General features: G+C 36.4%; 1 protein-coding gene across 12 annotated transcripts in view; it reads left to right on the forward strand.

Annotated features, from left to right (window-relative positions):
- The window catches only part of SLC25A40 (solute carrier family 25 member 40), a 68,852-nt gene that overhangs the window by 29,896 nt on the left and 18,693 nt on the right, over positions 1 to 20,263 (forward strand). For 11 of the 12 annotated variants that reach the window (XM_053609019.1, XM_053609023.1, XM_053609025.1 and 8 more), the window contains 5 exons: positions 7,464 to 7,523; positions 9,645 to 9,751; positions 14,405 to 14,472; positions 18,420 to 18,544; positions 19,205 to 19,378. In XM_053609019.1, coding sequence (XP_053464994.1) covers positions 7,464 to 7,523; positions 9,645 to 9,751; positions 14,405 to 14,472; positions 18,420 to 18,544; positions 19,205 to 19,378 — 534 coding nt within the window. Of the gene's footprint in view, positions 1 to 2,361; positions 2,381 to 7,463; positions 7,524 to 9,644; positions 9,752 to 14,404; positions 14,473 to 18,419; positions 18,545 to 19,204; positions 19,379 to 20,263 lie in introns of those variants that run through there. The other variant, XM_053609031.1, reaches the window with a different exon arrangement.

Genomic DNA, 20,263 nt, shown 5'->3' on the forward strand with positions numbered 1-20,263 from the left:
CAAGCCCAGAATTCAAGGCTTTTTATTAAAGGTTTGGGGGCATGTATATACAAGGCAAAAAGTTAAAAGATAACAGTTCCTTGTTTCAGTTAAACAGGCAGTTCTTTGTTCAAGGAAGAAAGCTATCATGTTGAAGGACGGGGAGTACTCAACTACAGATCACTGAATAAATTGGATAGGATTTAAGGAGGGAAAGTTACAGTTTACAGGTCAAGGTGGCTGTAGCTGCAGGGTATCTAGGGGGTCAATTTGCAGTTATAGCTTTATTTATATCCAGTCTTTAAACTGCTGATCTCTATCTAAACATTCCCAGACTATTTTCTCATCTATTCCACTGGACATTCCAAACCCCCCGCACCTCCTTAGGCATGAATTCCAGGGCGGGAGGAGCCTGAAACTCGAGGCCATGACCTGTGTGATATTTGAGGGGGGCGCCAGCCTACTCTAGCTTTCACCCCCAAAGAAAAGAAATAAAAGAGAAAAGAATAATAAGGTAAAAATTTAAAAAGGTAAGAACAAAGGAAAAAATACATATCCATGTATATCTGAGGTTAATATAATCCTCTTTGGTGCTCTGGAAGAAATAACAAAAAGAGAAAAAAAAGAAAATGTTTAAATGTAATCACTATGTAATTCTGTATCTAGAAGAATCTTTTAAAAATTATTAGGAAGAGGGCGGCGCCTGTGGCTCAGTGAGTAGGGCGCCAGCCCCATATGCCGAGGGTGGCGGGTTCAAACCCAGCCCCAGCCAAACTGCAACCAAAAAATAGCCGGGCGTTGTGGCGGGCGCCTGTAGTCCCAGCTGCTCGGGAGGCTGAGGCAAGAGAATCGCGTAAGCCCAAGAGTTAAGAGGTTGCTGTGAGCCGTGTGACGCCACGGCACTCTACCCGAAGGCGGTACAGTGAGACTCTGTCTCTACAAAAAAAAAAAAAAAAAAAAAAATTATTAGGAAGAACATTAGATGGCACTCTAGTACTGCTTCAGGAAGTGGTCGTCTGGTTGAATTTGTATTGCTGGATGTTTTTCAAATTGTTGCCAAGGAGATTAGGTCTGGATTTTCTGTTTTATCCTGGGAGTAGAAGCTGTAGGAGTGTTGAAATCCCAGGGAGTGGTGTGACAGCCCTGGGGAGTTTGCTGGACACTCCAGGGTTGTCATAACCCAGATAATGTGACCAGTCTAGGTGCTGTGTGTTTTTTCTGAGGCAGAGGTTTTACCTTAGTGATCCAAATAGTGCCTAGAGATTCAAAGGAGGACTACAGGGAGGATAGGACCACTCTGATCTGCTGTTTAGCATTGCCATATAGGCAAAAGATGGCTACCAAAGCCTGGATGTGAAACCAATGGTATTTGTATTGGAAAACTACACCAAGCTGGGCCCATGCTGGTGTCAACTGCCTTAGGGCCTCAACAACCTCCACACTACCCCCTGAGCCTCACTAAAGTGGGTAGTGAGGCAGTGTTTACCAGGCAGCAGAGTTTCCTGCTGCCCAGGTTCCATGCCCAGACCTGCCTGCACTCTGCACATTGGTGCCCCAGGCTGCAAGTTACCAGCTCTCTTCTGTGGGTTCTCAGTTCCTGCTTGTTTTACTCCATATCCTATGCCAGGGTGGACAGGTCCCCCCAGATAATAGGGTCAGTCTTTAGTCCACCCCACAGGGGACCAAGGGGGATGAGCAGATTTTATGAGCCCTAATCCCCCAGGGATTCCACATGTAGGCTTTGTCTCTGGGTCACCGCACTACCCTGCACCAGCTTTCCACACTTGCTTCCCTCCCTTCCCATCTTTTCCACTCCTGTGTCCTATATTGTCACTCTGTGCTGTTGCAGTGCTCTTTCTGAGCAGGACGATCCAGATAAAGGCAGCAAGACTCCTTTCTCCCCAACATTCCTGAAAGAGGCTTGTGAGATGTCTCTAAACTGCCATCTTGGAGCCCTGCCTGTGCAGAAACTTTTTCATTTGATCAGGTCCCACTTATTTATCTTTGTTGTTGCTGTGATATTTTTGCGGTCTTCTTCATAAATTCATTCCTTAGGCTGATATCTATAAGTTTTCCAATACTTCCTTCTAGAATTCTTATAGTTTCATGCCTTAGGTTTAAGTCTGTTATCCATCTTGAATTAATTTTTGTGAGCGGTAGGAGGTATGGATGCTGTTTCAGTCTTTCACATGTGGCTATCCAGTTTTTCCAGCACCATTTATTGAATAGAGATTCTTTTCCCAGTACATGTTTCTATCTACTTTGTCAAAAATCAGATGGGAATATGAAGATGGTTTCATTTCTGTGTTTTCTGTTCTGATTTATAGGTCTGTGTCTCTATTTTTGTGCCAGTACCATGGTGTTTGAGTTACTGTTGCCTTGTAGTATAGCTTGAAGTCTGGTAAGGTGATTTTTCCTGCTTCATTATTAGCAACAGTTGCATTGGCTATTTGAGATCTTTTCTGGTTCCATACCAAGCATAGAACTATTTTTTTCTAAATCTGTGAAAAATGGCCTTGGTGTTTTAATGGAGATTGCATTGAATTTGTAAATCACTTTGGGTAGTATAGCATTTTTAACAATATTGATTCTGCCGGTCCATGAGTATGATAGGTTTTTCCATTTGTTTACAGTCTCTGCCATTTATTTCCTCAGCATTTCATAGTTTCCCTATAGAGGTCCTTCACTTCCTTAGTTAAATATATACCTAGGCATTTTATTTTCTTCGTTGTTTCTGAGAATATTATTACATCTTTTTTTTTCCCCCTCAGCTTGACTGTTGTTGGCTTCCATGAAAACCACTGATTTGTGTACTTTATTTTATAGCCTGAGACTCTACCGAATTTGTCAATTCCAGGAGTCTTCTTGGTTGAATCTTTGGGGTTTTCTAGGCATTAGATCTTGTCATTGGCAAAGAGTAATAATTTAACCTCTTCTTTCCCCATTTGGATACCCTTGATTTCTTTTTCTTATTCAATTGCCCTGAGACTTCAGCACTTTGTTGAACAGAAGTGGAGATAGTGGGCAACTTTGTCTGGTTCCAGTTCTAAGCAGGAATGCATTCAATTTTTCCCCGTGCTATATGATATTGGGTATGGGTTTATGGTATATGGCCTTTATAATTTTGAGTAAGTCCCATCTAAGCCTATTTTGTCATCATAAAAGGATGCTGAGTATTGAATGCTTTTTTTTGTCCATTGAAAGGGTAATATGGTCTCTGTTTTTGTATCTATGTGGTGAATTATGTTTATAGATTTGTGTATGTGTATGTATGCAAGAACCACTCTTGCATCTGTGGAATGAGGCCTACTTGTTCATGATGAACTAATTTTTTGATGTGTAGCTGAATTCGGGGTGGGGGGAGGTTTGCTAAGATTTAATGAGAATTTTTGCATTTATATACATAAGGGATATTGATCTGTAGTTTCCTTTTTTAGTGGTGTCTCTTGGAACAAGTTAAGGGGATTCCTTCTATCTCAATGTTATGGAATATTTTCTGCAGTACGGTACAAACTCTTCTTTGTAGGTTCAGTAAAATTCAGGTGTAAGACCATTTGGTCCAGAATGGACCTGTTAGAAGATTTTTTATTACTTGTTAGAAGATTTTTTTTTACTGCCCCAAATTTCAGTGTTTGATATTGGTCTGTTGAGGAGTTGTGTATCTTCCTGATTAAGCCTGGGGAGGGTGTCTATTTCCAAAAATTTGTCCAGATTCTTCATCTTCTCACATTTGTGAGCATAGAGATTTTTATAGTATTCTGAGATGATTATCAGTTGTGCAGCTGAGTGGGCCTGGGTTTGGTGAGCTTGCCCTCAGGCTCTACAGAAACTGAATAATCAGCTGATATGGTGGAGGTTAAAGATCTGCTCCTACTTTCTGGGGCTGAGCCCTGCCAGGGAGAGGCTGAAAATTGTTGTATAGAAGTAGGCTGTCAGAGACATAAACTGGTAGCCTTCAATGGGCCTTGCTCTACTCCCTGCCCTCTACTCCACAGTCTACCCCCAGTGACGACTGGTGGGCAGGATCCCAGGCCATTGAGCTCTCCTACAACTGTGCTGTGGGGTAGGTTTCCTGCCCAGGATTCCAGCCAGCTGGGCTGATATTGTAGCCCTCCCTTGGGGAAGAGGTTCCCTGTGAGCATGTTGTATCTAGCACCCACACTACATTTTCCCCACTGAACTGCCCACGTGGGTTCCTTCCTTAGACCAAGTATGTCACTCTCAGACTATGGCAGGTAGAAGTGTGGCCGTCCCTAATCACCCACAGGGTGCCCAAGTAGATTTGATGTCCTACTGCTGCAGGGCATAATCGGCTTAATGGATCCACCAGGCATGTAGCACCAGGGCAAGCCAGCAAGCAGAGACACAGTTTGAGCACGTCTTGTCTGCTGTAGGACCCCAAGAGGGACCCCTAAAGTCCCACACTCTGGAACTCTCAGGGTTATAGTTGTTTTTATCTGTACAGCCACGGGTAGGGGAGGAGGAGAGGGGCAGAAAGGAATCTGTATGGAGAAATGCTAGCAGTCTTGTCTGGAGAGTATGTGCCCTGAAAGTCTAAGCTTGGAGTCACGGAAATAGGACCCGCTGACACCCTTGTGGATCCTGTGGTTGGGGCTGGAGTTTGGGAATATTGTGTGGAAGGTGAAACCTGATGAGTTGAATCCCCTCTGGGGAGAACAAAACTCCTGGTGAGTGGAGAGGCAATATGGTTCCTGCCCCCTGGGCTTAGGTCTATGGGCACAGAAAGTACCTCAAGGGGAGTGGAAGCCCAGTGCCCTGTCCAGGTGCAATTCACAGCTGGCAGCAGCCTCTGGGCTCATGTGGACAGAAAATCTCTTTAGAGATTTTCCAGCCTTCCACTTGTCAGAGATTCAGGGGAGGGAAAAGCAAACTGCTCTGGCTACTCTCTTGGCAGGGCTACAAGTCTCTCTGGAGGTGTCCTCTGCTGATATCTTGTTCTTTCTGGTTCTGCCTAGATGTCTTTTTGATAAAATTACTTCTTTTCCTTAGGATAGATACCCAGTAGGGGAATTGCTGGATCAAATTGTAGGTCTACTTTTAATTCTTTGAGAATCTCCATACTGTTTTCCATAAAGGTTGTACTAATTGCAACAGTGTATAAGTGTTTCTTTCTCTCTGCATCCAAATCAGCATCTATTGTCTGGAACTATTTAATCAAAGCCATTCTAACAAAGGTAAGGTGATAGCTCATCATGGTTTAATTTTCATTTCCCTTTGGATTAGTTACATTGAGCATTTTTTTTTTCACCTTTGTTGACCATTTGTCTATCTTCTTTTGAAAACCTTTTGTTCATGTCTTTTGCCCACTTTTAATGGGGTTAGTTTTTTCTTGCTTATTTGCTTGAGTTCTTTGTAGATTAGCCCTTTATCAAATGTGTAGTTTGCAAACATTTTCTCCCATTCTGTAGGTTGTCTATTGGCTCTGTTGATTATTTCCATAACTGTGCAGAAGCTTTTTAATTTAGTCAAGTCCCATTTATTTATTTTTGTTGTTGTTGTAATTGTCTGTGGGGTCTTAGCCATAAATCCTTTGCTTAGGCTGATATTTAGAAGAGTTTTTTGTACATTTTCTTCAAGAATTTTTGTTTTATCTATGTCTTTTATCCATCTTGAATTCATTTTTGTGAGTGGTTCAAATTAAGGGTCCTGTTTCATTCTTCTGCTTGTGGCTATCCAATTTTCCCAGCACTATTTATTGAATAGGGCTTCTATGGCATTCTCTGGTGTATATTGTTGTCTGCTTTGTGGAAGATCAATTGGTTGTTTGTGGCTGATTATATCTGGGTCCTCTGTTCTTTTTCATTGGTCTAGGTCTCTTTTTTGTGCCAATACCATGTTATTTTGATTACTCTAGCCTTGTAGTATAGTTTGAGACCTGGTGGTAGATAGCCTCCAAATTTGTTCTTTTTGCTTAGGATTGGTTTGGCTACATGGGCTCTTTTCTGGTTCCAAATAAAGCACAAAACTATTTTTCCTACATCTGTGAAATAAGATGTTGGTATTTCAGTGGGGATTGCAGCGAATATGTAAATCACTTCAGGAAATATGGACATTTTAACAATGTTGATTCTTCTAATCCATGAGCTTGATATGTTTTTCCTTTTTTTGTCAACTACAGTTTCTTTCCTCAGCATTTCTTAGTTCTCTTTGTGGACATCTTTCACCTCCTTGGTTAAGTGTATTCCTAGGTATTTATTTTCTTTTTAGCTATTGTGAATGGTATTGATTCAACTCTTACCTGTTAATGGTATGTAACGTAACATTAGAAAATGCCAAGTAATGGATCTAGAAAATTCCTGATCATATAAAATGAAGATAGTCACATTAGATGATCGATATGGCCTTTTCCACATTAAAATTCTGAACATAAGATTTCTTAAGACATCTTAAGATGTACTGATTTGTGTACATTGATTTTGTAACCTGAGACTTCACTGAATTTATTTATCAATTCCAGGAGTGCTCTGGTAGAGTCTTTTAGGGTTTTCTGGCTGTATGATCATATCTTCAGTAAAAAGCAATAATTTTACCTCCTCTGTCCTGATTTGGATACTCTTCATTTCTTTCTCTTGCCTGATTGCCCTGGGTAGGATTTCCAGCACTGTGTTGAATAGAAGTAGTGCCCTTTTTTAATTCCAAATCTTAAGAGGGATGCTTTCAATTTTCCCCCATTAAGTACGGTATTGGCTGTGGATTTGTCGTAGATAGCTTTTATAATTTAAGATATGTTAGGTTGACTAGTTTGAGATAAATGACTAGAACAAATTGCTTATTATGTAGTGTCTTAAGTTCAGAATTTTCATGTGGAAAAGGCCTTAGAGATCATCAATGTGACTGTCCTCATTTTCGGGTGACCATGAATTTTCTATAATCATTATTTGGCATTTTCTACTGCAAGGTTTAAACACATATTAATTAAAACCATTTTTCTTCACTATGCCATTACCAAACAGAATAACACAGCCTGGTGCTAAAGATGATTTATGGCCAGCTTACTCAAATTATTACTACCTTTCGTTCCTATTTGATACAGGTAAATTTATCAGATTAGTTTAAGGTTGTATACATGTATTATTTGATTGTCAATTACTTTTAATACAAAGTTATATGTAAGTAGACTTCTTCAGAAACTTTTTACTCCTTACCTTAGAGAACATATTTTCTTATAAATAATGGTATTTTTAGTTTTAAGGCTAACAGAATTGTACTTGTAGAAATATTATAAATGACAATTTCATACTCAGGAGATAAGTAGTTATAGTCTATTTTTTTCACTGATCTTCCTTAAACAAAATTCCAGGGCCAAACTTGAGAATTTATACTCAAGGCTACGTTAACCTAGATAAATTTGCCTATTATATAGCCACGAGGAAAAATACGATAGATGTATTTCATATTTTTTGGAAAATGTCTATACAGTTTACAGGCATCACTTGCTGATTGAAATTTATGTATTTTCATAGTGACACCCCTGGATGTTGTTAAAATTCGACTCCAAGCCCAAAACAACCCATTCCCCAAAGGTATGTATATTATAATCCTGAAAATATTATGTTAGGTTTTTAAATGTTACTGCATTCATTTTTGTTTCAATATTATTCATTTTGTTAACTTATTAAAATTGATATCTCTTTATCCTCATGCAAAAACATTTTTTCACCATTTAGTTGTACATGATGAAGTATAGGCAAAAAACAAATACATGTATATAATGCTTTTTTTTTTTTTTTGGCAGTTTTTGGCTGGGGCCGGTTTTGAACCTGCCACCTTCTGTATATGGGGCCGGCACCCTACTCATTGAGCCACAGGTGCTGCCCTTATACAACGCTTTTAAAATTAAAACATGGGGGCTCAGCGCTGTAGCATAGCAGTGCTGGCCACGTGCACTGAGGCTGGCGGGTTCAAGCCCAGCCCGGACCTGCTAGACAGCAATGACAACTGCAACAAAAGTATGGCTGGGCATTGTGGCGGGCTCATGTAGTTCCAGCTGCCTGGGAGGCTGAGGCAAGAAAATCACTTGAGCCCAGGAGTTTGAGGTTGCTGTGAGCTGTAACACCATGGTACTCTATTGAGGGCAACATAGTGAAACTCAGAAAAAAAAAAAAATTAAAACGGGATGATCATATATTTATTTGAATATATGCCTCACAGATAAGAACAAAGTTACACCTGTTAAGTTCCTTAGATCTAGCTTCTCTGCCCAGGAGTTGTGCCTATCTTAGAGCATTCATGATAATCATCCAGCTGTTGCTTGAATACAGTAACTAGAAATGTATTATTTTATTAGGAAGCTTGATTAATTGCTTTAACAGTAGCTTATATGGAATTTGAGACAAGTGATTCTATATTTTTATAAGATGGGCATAATTACCAATTCCTGGGTCAGTCTTTTATAGCTTTATAAAGATAATGGAATTTTAACATATTTACATAGCAAGAAATAGACTCTTTGGACTATGAGAAAATTGGCTTCAATACCTCTTTCATGTTTACATGGATGGTGTTGGAACATATTCTTCTTAGTAAAGTATCTCAAGAATGGAAGAAAAAGTATCCAATGTACTCAGCCCTACTATGAAACTAATTTATGGCTTTCATATGAAAGCTTTTACCCAGTTATAACCTAAGAATATGGGGAAGGGGGAGAGAGAGGGGAAGGAGAGGGAAGGATGGACGGAGGGAGGGTGATTGGTGGGATTACACCTGTGGTGCATCTTACAGGGTTACATGTGAAACTTAGTAAATGTAGAATATAAATGTCTTAACACAATAACTAAGAAAATGCCAGGAAGGCTATGTTAACCACTGTGATGAAAATATGTCAAATGGTCTATAAAACCAGTGTATGGTGCTCCATGATTGCATTAATGTACACAGCTATGATTTAATAAAAAAAAATATATCCGTGCCATCCTAATGCATAGCATTGAAATGGAATAAATAATAGTGGTATTTGAAATGAATGAAAAGATTGATGGTTTTAGGAAGAGACTAAAAAGGTACACATTAAAGAGAGCCTTGAGAGACATGTATTACAAAACTCACAATATTATATACTGTGAAACAGACATAATAATTTTGGCAGCAAGAGTGAGTCCAATACATGGGAAAGAGTTGATATTGGAGGAAGTTGTACTAAATTAGGTAAGACTGTACAAATGGCTAGAATGAGCATTACAAATACAGAGAAGGAGACAAAACAGAGCATTATTTACATTGAGAAGAACTTTTTTCACCATGATCTATTTTTGTCTGAATTTCCCTTCCATACAACAGAGTTTTCTTCAGACAAATAGAGAAGACATTCACCCATGTTCTTTTTTCCAAACAGGTTTTTCTCCTTTATCTTCCTCCTTCAGTCTCTCAGATAACCTAAAAGAATTTATTCCTTTGTATATTTTCTTCTAACCACTGTTCTGAAAACATAATTTGTTCTATTACTTTTCACCCCTGTGAGTTTAGAGTCCTTTGCCATAGTGTTAAGCAAATCAAAGTATGTATATTTTATCCTAAAATGAAGAAATAGTTATCTTTTTCATGGTTACTTCTCTTTTCATATTTTTTGGTTCCCCATCAATTTTAGTTTATCTGTAAAAATCAAGATGTATGAATTAATTCTTGGTTGTTTGAATCTTCTTTATTAGGAAAATGTTTTGTATATAGTAATGGACTTATGGATCATCTGTGTGTCTGTGAACAGGGAGGCAACAAAGCATGGTATAAGAAGCCAGGAAATTTCCAGGGAACACTGGTAAGGAGGTTATAATATTGAGCGTCTCAGTATAGTTTCTATTTTTATATATGAAAGATTTTCTATTGCAATGGAGTAAAAAATCCTTATTAAAGCAGAAAAGGGAAGTACTTTGCTTTTGACCCTTTGTTAACTTTCCTTTCATTTGTTCGTGCTTTTCATGAAAAACAAGATAGGGAGAGAAATAACTTTTTGAAACTAAACTTTTTTTTGTGAGGTAATTATAAGGTAACATGCAATTTTAAGAAAAATAAACAAACGGATCTCATGTAGGCTTTTCCTAGTCTTCCCCAGTGGTAACATCTTACAAAACTAATACAGTGCTACATCCCATGTCAACCAGTGATATTGACATCAATACATTTAAAATTAGGAATAATTTTATCACCACAAGGATCCTTCATGTTTTCCCTTTAGAGCCATACCCATTCTCCTTGTGCTCTCACTCACTCCTTAACCCCTGACAACTACTAATCTACTCTCCATTTATATAATGCTGTCATTTAAAAATGTTATATGAGTGGAATCAAAAGATATATAGCCTTTTGGATTTGGCATTTTTACTTAGTATAATTATCTGGTAATTAATGCAGGTTGTTGCGTGAATCAGTCATTTGTTCTTTCTTTATCGCTTATGCTACTGATTGTTCCATGTTACGGTTGTACCATGGTTTGTTTTTAGTATTCTTTACAGTTTTTGGCTATTGTGAATGAAGCTCTTACAAACATTCATTTACAATTTTCTTGTGTGAAAGTCTTCATTCCTCTGGTAAAAGTGCCTTAAGAGTAAAATTGCTGAGTCATATGGTTGTTGCATAATTAGAGTTTAAAAAATTACTAACTTATTTTTCTAGACCGACCCTACCATTTTACATTCCCAGTAGCAATGTATGAGTGATTCCATTTCTCCACATCTTTACTAGCATTTGGTGTTGTCACTATTTTTATATTAACAATTGTAGTGATGTGTAGAGATTTCTTGTGGTTTTAATTTGCATTTCCTCCTGACTAATGATGTTGATCATCTTTTCATATGCCTATTTACGATCAGTATGTCCTATTTGAAGCACCGGCAGAAGTTATACTTGCTCTGTTGCCAGGGTTAGAGTACAGTGGCATCATTGTAGCTCACTGCAGCCTCAAATCCTGTGCTCAAGTGATCTTCCTGCCTTGGCTTTCCAAAGTGCTAGGATTATAGGCATGAGCCACCATGCCTGGACCCTTTTCCTATTTTCTAATGAAAATTTTTTGTATTTTTTCTGTTGGGTTTTGAGAGTTCTGTATATTCTAGATATTAGTACTTTGTTGAATGTATGGTTTGTAACTTTTTTTTTCCTGCTTTCTATCTTGTCTTTTCATCTTCTTAAACATTGTCTTCCATGGAGTAGTTTTTAATTTTAAAGAAATTCAATTTATCAGTTTTTCTTTTATATATTATGCTTTTTGTATCAAATCTAAAAACTCTTAGTTCCTGAAGATTTTTTCCTAAAACCTTTATGTTATATTTAAATCTTTGATCCATTTTGAGTTATTTTTATGTAAGGCTGAGTTTGAGGTTTGTTTGTTGCTGTTGCTGCCTGTGAATGTCTTGTGGATTTGTTGAAAGGCTATACATTAAGTTAGTTTTTGCATCTTTGTAAAAAATTAGTTGGACATACTGGATGTATCTATTTCTGGGTTATCTATTTAGTTTCATTTATTTTTGTGTCTTTTTACCACACAGTCTTAATTACTGTAGCTTTATAATAAGTCTTAAAATGAGGTAGACTGATTTTTTCCCATTTTTATTCTTATATTTCTTTGACAAGGTTGTTTTAGCTATTCTCAAAGTTATTTATCTTTCTAGATAAATTTTATAATAATCTTTACATCTGTAAAAATATTGTTAGGTTTTGTGTAGGAATTACATTAAACTTATATGTTAATTAGGAAACAATTACTTTTTCGCGATTAGCGTTATCTTCTGATCTATTTTTAATTTTTCGATATCATTATAACTGAAGCTAATTTCTTATAGGTGTCTATTCAGTTATGTTTTATTTCATTTTATTTATTTTATGTTTTATTTATTTATTTTTGAGGCAGAGTCTGACTCTGTTGTCCTGAGTAGAGTGCTGTGGCATCATCATAGCTCATAGCAACCTCAAACTCTTGGGCTCAAGCGATCCTCTTGCCTCAGTTTTTCTATTTTTAGTAGAGACAGAACCTCACTCTTGCTCAGGCTGGTATGGAACTCCTGAACGCAAGCAATCTGCCTGCCTCAGCCTCCCATAATGCTAGGATTACAGGCGTGATTGAGTTAGTTATATTTTAAATCCACTCTGTGAATTTTCATTTTTAATTGATGTATTTAAATTTATTATGTTAATGGAATAATAGGTATGTTAGAGCTTAAGCCTACCATTTTATTTTTTATTTTCTCTTTGTTCTGTTTTCTATTTGTGTTTTATTTTTCTTGCCTTTCCCTATGTTATTTGAACAATTTTTAGAATTCCATTTTGACCTGTAATTTTTTTGTACATAGTATTTCTTTGCTGAGATTTTCTAATTTTTTACTTCTTTCAAGCATGCTTGTAAATAATCATTTAATAATTTTTATGTTGGCTGGTTTTAAATCTTTGTCAAATGATTATATCATCTCTTTTATCTGAGTGTTAGCATCTGTTTATTGCCTATCTTCATTTACTTTGACATTTTCCAATTCTTAGAATGAGTGATTTTTAATTGAAACACAGGTGTTTGGGGGATTCTTTCATTAAATTCTTAATCTTATTTAAACATTCTATTTTAACTGGCTTTTTCTGACACTGCTTCCACAGAAGGAAGATGCCTCCTTGTTACTGCTGGCTAGAGCTAGAAGTCCAGATTCTCCACTCAGCCTCCATGACACACAATGTGCAGAAGACCTCTTTTTCTGTTGAGCAGGGATGGGAGTTCTGGCTCTGCACACAGTTTTCACTGACTATGTAGTGGGGTTGCTTCCTTACTGTTGATTATGGCAGAAATCCTGACTCTTTACTGCTCTTCCTTTGACACCACCCTAGCAGCAAATGGCGGGGGGAAACTAATTGCTAACCTGGTAGAGATAAAAATCTTGGTTCTCTACTGACCTACTTTGATAACACCCCAACAAAGGTGTTCTAGTGCCTCATTGCAGCCTTACAAGAGTAGATGTCTAGACTATCTACTTCACTTTTGTTGGTATGTGTCCAGATGGTACCACAGGTTTTTCTTTGGTATTTGGCTAGAGTAGAGTGGTTATTATCTAAAAATTTTCTGTATTACTGAGGCTTCCCTTTACTAGGAAAACATGCCTTTGTGATATGTTTTAAGATTCATCCATATTGTAGCATGTATCAATATTTTATTATTGCCAAGTGATACTCCATTATATAAATATATTGTATTTTATTTATCTTTTCATCAGTTAATAGACATTTGAGTTATTTCCATTTTTTGGAAGAATCAATGCTGCTATGAACATTCAAGTTTTTGTGTGAACATGTGTTTTAATTTCTCTTGGATAAAATTTTATGTGAGCATGTGTTTTAATTTCTCTTGGATATATACCTATAGTTGGAATTACTAGGTTATATCTTAACTATATTTAACCTTTGAGAAATTGCCAGACTATTTACCAAAATGGCTACACCATTTACATTCCCACCAGCAGTATATAGTATATAAGGGTTCCAATTTCTCTACATTCTCACCAGTATTTTTTTTTTTAATTAAATCATAGCTGTGTACAACAGTGGAATCATGGGGTACAATGTGCTGGTTCTTTTTTTTTTTTTTTTGTAGAGACAGAGTCTCACTTTATGGCCCTCTATAGAGTGTCATGGCATCACACAGCTCACAGCAACCTCCAACTCCTGGGCTTAAGCGATTCTCTTGCCTCAGCCTCCCGAGTAGCTGGGACTACAGGCGCCCGCCACAACGCCCGGCTATTTTTTGGTAGCAGTTTGGCCGGGGCCGGGTTTGAACCCCCCACCCTCGGTATATGGGGCCGGCGCCTTACCGACTGAGCCACAGGCGACACCCTAATGTGCTGGTTCTTTCACCAGTGTTTTTTATTGTTCGATTATCTAGTGGGTAGAAAGTGTTATCTCATTGTGGTTTTGCTTTGCATTTCCATAATTATCAATGATGTTAAACATTTTTTCATGTGCTTATCGTCCATTTGTATATCATCGGAGAAATGTCTATTCAATCCTTTGTTAATTTTTAATGTATTTTTTGTCTTTGTATTATTAAATTGTAGGAAGACTTTCCTTCAGCTGCTTTTGGTTCTTCTTGAGACAGTTCATGTAGTGGGTTTTAATAATATTTTATCTGATTTCATACTTGGTCAAGAGAGCTTCACCAATTCTCCACCATTGCTCTACTTCCTTTATTATAATACTATTTCAAAAGTTTTGTTTTTCATATCTAAGTAGAATAATCCAGAGCAAGAAGTTAATATCATCCAGAAATGCTTCATTTTACTAATGTTGAAATTCCCTTTTTTAAAAGAATGGACATACATGAATCCCAAGAAGCTCATTTTTTAGAAATAAATGTGTGAAAGAAAAATTACCAGTTATCACTATAAATTTTTATACATCATGTTTAGTGATAAATTTTGATTATACTTTCTTACTGTAATTTTAGGATGCCTTTTTAAAAATTGTTCGTAATGAGGGCATTAAATCCTTGTGGAGTGGCCTTCCTCCTACTCTGTAAGTTGAAATTTCTTATTTTTCCTACTAAAAGATGCCAGTTGTTTTATTTTGTCTTACAATCAGCATGGTTTGACAAGGTCTTGTATTTTTAATGTTAGAATGCCTTAATTTTCTGAAGCATTGTTTTGTAAGTGTTACAACTACCCACACAATTGATGATGTGACAGAAGAACTCACAGGACCTGAAGAAGTTATACTCATGGATATGTTTTATTACTGCAAAAGAATACAAAGCAGAATGGTAAGGTAAAAAGACATGCCAGGAGTTGACCAGACACAGGCTTCCATTATCTTCCCTCATAGTATCACACAGGACCTGCTTATTCTTCTGGCAGTGAGCCTCAGAGCGTGCAAAGTGATTCTGCCTTGGGAAACTTATTTGAGTTTTAGATTGTAGAACATATATTGAACATTATTTACATAGGTATATTCTGTCTTTGAGACCAGCTGTGATTAGCAAAACTTCAGACCCCAAAGGATACTTACCATAAATCTCATTGTTCTCATAATTCAACCCAGAGTAATTGGTGTAGTGCTTTAGACACACAGAAGTACCTTATCATAGGGAATATGTCAAGAGCTAAATTTCCCATGAATTGTCCAGAGGTCAGGCATGAAAATAGCTCCTCCTGATGACAGAAGAGTTGAGCATAGCTGTTTTAAGTCTTTTAATGCACAAGCATACAGTAATTTTTTTCTTGTTCAAAGATAAATTTGTCATTTATTTCACTTTTATTAAAACAATAATATATATTATAATATATATACTCTGCCTTCTGTAGATAATTCTAATTCTCTATTTTTTTAAACTTTATTCAAATTAATATGAGGGTACAATATTTAGGTTACATTGTTCTCACTTCCAGGGTAAAGTTCCATTTGTAGAAGAGCCCCTCACGCAGGGGTTGTGTTAGATACCCTCACAATGTATACATTAGGGGAGATTCCACCTCCTTCTGCCACACGTCCCCCCCAAACCCTCCCATTTCCTTCTACCCCCGAACTGGATTATAATAATGTTTTATAGTTCTTATGAACATGTAATTATTTATATACTGATTTCATATTAGTATGGAGTACATTGGATATTTATCTTTCCATTCTTGCTATACTTTACTTAAGAAGAATGTATTTAAGCTTGATCCAGGTAAATGCAAAAGATGTAGTCTTCATCTTTTTCAATGGCTGCATAATATTCCATGGTATACATATACCACAGTTTGTTGATCCATTCATGGGTTGATGGACACTTAGGTTGCTTCCACGACTTGGCAATTATGAATTGAGCTGCAAAAAACATTCTAGTGCAAATGTCTTTGTGGTAAATGATTTTTGTTCTTCTAGTTAGATACCTAGTAATGGGATTGCAGGGTCAAATGGAAGGTCTACTTTTACCTTAGATATGTGAGTATCTAAAAGTAGACTTCTCTCCCACAGGGCTATATTAGTTTACAGTCCCACCATCCATGTAGAAATGTTCCCTTCTCTCCACATCCACACCAGCATCTGGTGTTTTGGGACTTTGTGATATTGGCTAATTATGCTGAGATCAGGTGATATCTTAGAGTGGTTTTGATTTGCATTTCTCTGATGATTAAAGACGATGAGCATTTTTTCATGTGTTTTTGGCCATTTGTCTGTCATCCTCAGAGAAGCTTCTGTTCAAATCACTTGCCTACTTATAGAGAAGGTTGTTTGCACTTTTCTTATTGTTTAATTTGAGTTCTTTGTAGATTCTAGTTATCAAGCCTTTGTAAGATTCATAACCTGCAAAAATCTTCTCCCATTCTAAGGACTGTCTTTTCTGTTTATGGTACTCTTAACTGTGCAAAAGCTTTTTAGCTTGATCAAGTCCCAGTTATTTATTTTTGGTGTTGCTACAATTGCTAGGAGGGTCTTCCTCATAAAGTTTTTTCCCAGGCCAATATCTTCTAGTGTTTTCCCCACAATCCCTTCTAGAATTTTTATTGTTTCGTGTCTTAAATTTAAATCTTTTATCCAGTGAGAATCAATTTTTGTCAATGTTGAGAGGTGCAGGTCCTGTTTCAGTCCTCTGCACATGGATAAGCAGTTCACCCAGCATCATTTCCCCCATTACATGTTTTTGTTAGGCTTATCAAAGATTAAATGACAATATGTGGCTGCGTTCATCTCTAGATTCTCTATATTATTCCGTAGATCTGTGTCTCTATTTTTGTGCCGGTACCACGCTGTTTTGATCTCTACAACCTTGTAATATAACCTGAAATCTGGCAACGTGATGATTCCAGAATTGTTTTTATTTCTAAGAACTGTATTTGCTATTCGGAGTTTTTTCTGATTCCATATGAATCAAAGTACTATTTTTCAAGGTCTTTATTAAAATATGACATTGGTGCTTTGATGGAGATTGCACTGAATCTATGAATTTCTTTGGATAGTATGGACATTTTAATAATGTTGATTCTTCTCAGCCATGACCATGGTATGTTCTTCATTTGTTGACATCTTCTGCTATTTCCTTTCGCAAAGTTGCATAATTCTCCTTATAGAGATCTTTCACTTCTTTTGCTATATTCACAGGTATTTCGTCTTCTTTGGTGCTATTGTAAAAGGAGTAGGGTCTTTGATTTTGTTCTCAGCTTGACAATTGTTCTCATATACAAAGGCTACTGATTTGTGGGTATTGATTTTATAACCTGAGATGCTGCTATATTCCTCGATCACTTCTAAGAGCTTTGTAGTTTAGTCCCTGAGGTTTTCCAGGTATAAGATCATGTTATCTGCGACTTTTTATTTTATTAAAACAGCAAGATACATTGTAATGTATATACTTTGCCTTCTGTAGATAATTCTAATTCTCTATTATCTAGTGATTATATGAATTAATATGCTAAATTATAAAGATTATATGTAAAAATACCAAATAATAGCATCATTTTCTATGCCTCATTTATTTCTAAGAATTTCTGTTATCCTTTTTATGGAGGAAATTCATCAATTTTGAGGCAAATATTTTAAACACTGCCTAAGGTTACAAAGTTAGTGGCAAGTCCAAGAATACAAGTCAAAATTCATTATACAGAACATTAGGCATTCTAGACTTTGAATATCTGGTAGACCATAAACTGGTTTCATATTACATTAATATTTATGACATGACAGTACCCACAACTTAGAATTTAAGTCATAATTCCCTTTTGATATTTTCATTCAAAAGAATAAGTCGTTAGAATTCACTGAAAACCGCCATATATAACTCTAGTGATGTTATTTGTAATTTATTTGCAGTTATAAGCAGGTGTAATATGTGGTCCATAGTTCAATGATGTTTTACAGTTGCTTGTGTACTTTTTCTTTCAGTGATTCTCATGTTATAGTAAATGTAATTGGGAAAGAAGATCTGGGAGACCAGAAACAGGACAAGTCCAGGAGATGGAGAAGTGTCCTAATTTGTCTTTTCCCATTTATGACTTGAACTGTGCTTTTTGTGTGATCTAAGTTTGGTTATATAACCTTTATTTATTGCTGCTATACATTGTAACTACTGTAGAACCTGCATAGCTGACCACCTCCCTACATTGACCATCTCCTTAAGTGGACCTGATTTTCATAGACTGGACGTGCTCCACGTGTATTTATCAGTGCGGTAGACCTAGTTTGTTGACTGCTCCCTTATATTGACCAGTTTGTTATAGTCCCCTGAGTGGCTAACTTACAAAGGTTCTGCTGTGTTTTCACAGCCAGAATGTAAACTTTCAGAGGATAGATCCCTATTTTGTATCTTTTTGTTGCCTACAAAGTTAAGCACTATTTTTAAAATAAAAGAAAAATTGATCTCATAGGCTAATTTGTTGCAGTTTTTAGCTTATATGAAACATAAGGTTTTTTTAAACTTATATTTGAATTTAATTTGGGTGTTAGATAATTTTGAAGAAATATTTTTGTTTCTGTATTTCTAACAGAGTGATGGCGGTTCCTGCCACAGTTATTTATTTTACTAGCTACGATCAATTAACTGCTCTTCTGAGATCTAAATTAGGAGAAAATGAAACTCGCATACCAATTGTTGCTGGAACTGCAGCCAGGTGTAAGTATTGAATTTTTATTTTTATTTTAGTTTAGAGTTGTTGTTTAAATCTTGACGTTCACAGAGAATGGAGTATTAGTAAGATACTTTGCAATATAGTATACAATATGTACTAAGATGTCAGTATTTATACTCCAGAAGTCACATGGTGGTGTGATTGCCATCAGAAGGAGATGGTACCAGCCTGTCCTGGTCAAACCTTGGGCAGAGTTTTTAAAATGGCATTAGATTGGATCTGATTCACCCTGACTTCCAAGGTGTCATTTGGGATCACACATGGTTCAGGCCAAAGTCCTGAATTATTTTCCTGATAGGATTTAGAGTCTTATCAGAAGTAAATTTGCCTTTATGCAGAAGAATGATTTTCTCAGTGAAACAGGAATGAGGTTTATTGGGGCACTAACTAGAATGTGTTTTTGTAATCGTAATAGAAGAGTTGAGACCAGTAAAAGATATGTGAAAACAGACGTTTATGAAATGCCTTTATCAAGGGAAAAATATCTGTGCAAATATGTTAACATCAGTAGATATTTGACTTTACAGTTTTCAGACATTTTAGAATAAAAGTTTAAAAAATCATAAAATACATGTAATATTTTTACATCTATATTTGCATGGTTCGTGACTTTTTGTTTTCTTTTATTTGCTTATTTGTAATAGTTGGTGCAGTTACTGTAATAAGTCCATTAGAATTGATTAGAACCAAGATGCAGTCTAAGAAGTTTTCTTACAAGGAGCTGCATCGATTTATCAGCAAGAAAGTATCTGAAGATGGTTGGATTTCCCTTTGGAAAGGCTGGGCTCCTACTATTCTAAGGGATGTACCTTTCTCAGGTAGAATTTATCCGTTTAGTATCTACTAAATTTTAGATAGCTTTTATCTTATTCACATATTAATTTAAGTAGATTTTAAACTGTTGACAGTTAAAGGTGAGTTATCTTCTATAGTGTCCCCAGAGTCTTAGTTCAAGAGTTGTTTGGTTCTCAGATCTTTACAATCCTTTACTGAATGAAAAGTTTTTAACTCAAACCCAGTTTTCTTTTCTTTCTGTGTTTAATTTTCTTTTAAACATTGATTTATGAGTATTCATATTCAGAGAATACAAACATTTTTCTAAATAAGTCATTTAACATTATTCTAAATAATTATAATAATAAGATAAGTAAACTATTTCAGATCAAAATATTATAAAATCCATGTAAGAATACCTTGGAATTATATAAGTCTTACTTTTTTAATTATTGAAAATAAAAATCTTCCCCTTAAATGCATATCCTGTAAAAGACTATTGCAAATTCTGTAGGCGACTGTCCTAATCACTGAATTGGGAAAAGGAAGAAAATCATGAGAAGTGAGAAGTTCAGTTCTAACAATAATTGGTAGAATGTGTATGCTTTAGTGGCATTTCTCCTTGGGTATAATGGAAGTTTCCATTTAAAACCTGAAAGATTTATTGAAAACTCTTGTATTAATGTTCTTTTTTTTTTTTTTGAAATGGAGTCTCACTTTGTCACCCTAGGGGAAAATACCATGGTGTCATAGCTCATAGCCACCTCAAACTCTTGGTTTCAAGCTATTGTCTTGCTTTAGCCTCCTGAGTAGCTGAGACTACAGGCGCCCACCACAACACTGGGGTATATTTAGAGATGAGGTCTGGCTCCGACTCAGGCTGGTCTCTAACCTGTGAGCTCAGACAATCCACCTGCCTTGGCCTCCCA

The sequence above is a fragment of the Nycticebus coucang genome, chromosome 11 (genome assembly GCF_027406575.1).
Source record: "Nycticebus coucang isolate mNycCou1 chromosome 11, mNycCou1.pri, whole genome shotgun sequence".
In the NCBI taxonomy this organism is placed as follows: Eukaryota; Metazoa; Chordata; class Mammalia; order Primates; family Lorisidae; genus Nycticebus; species Nycticebus coucang.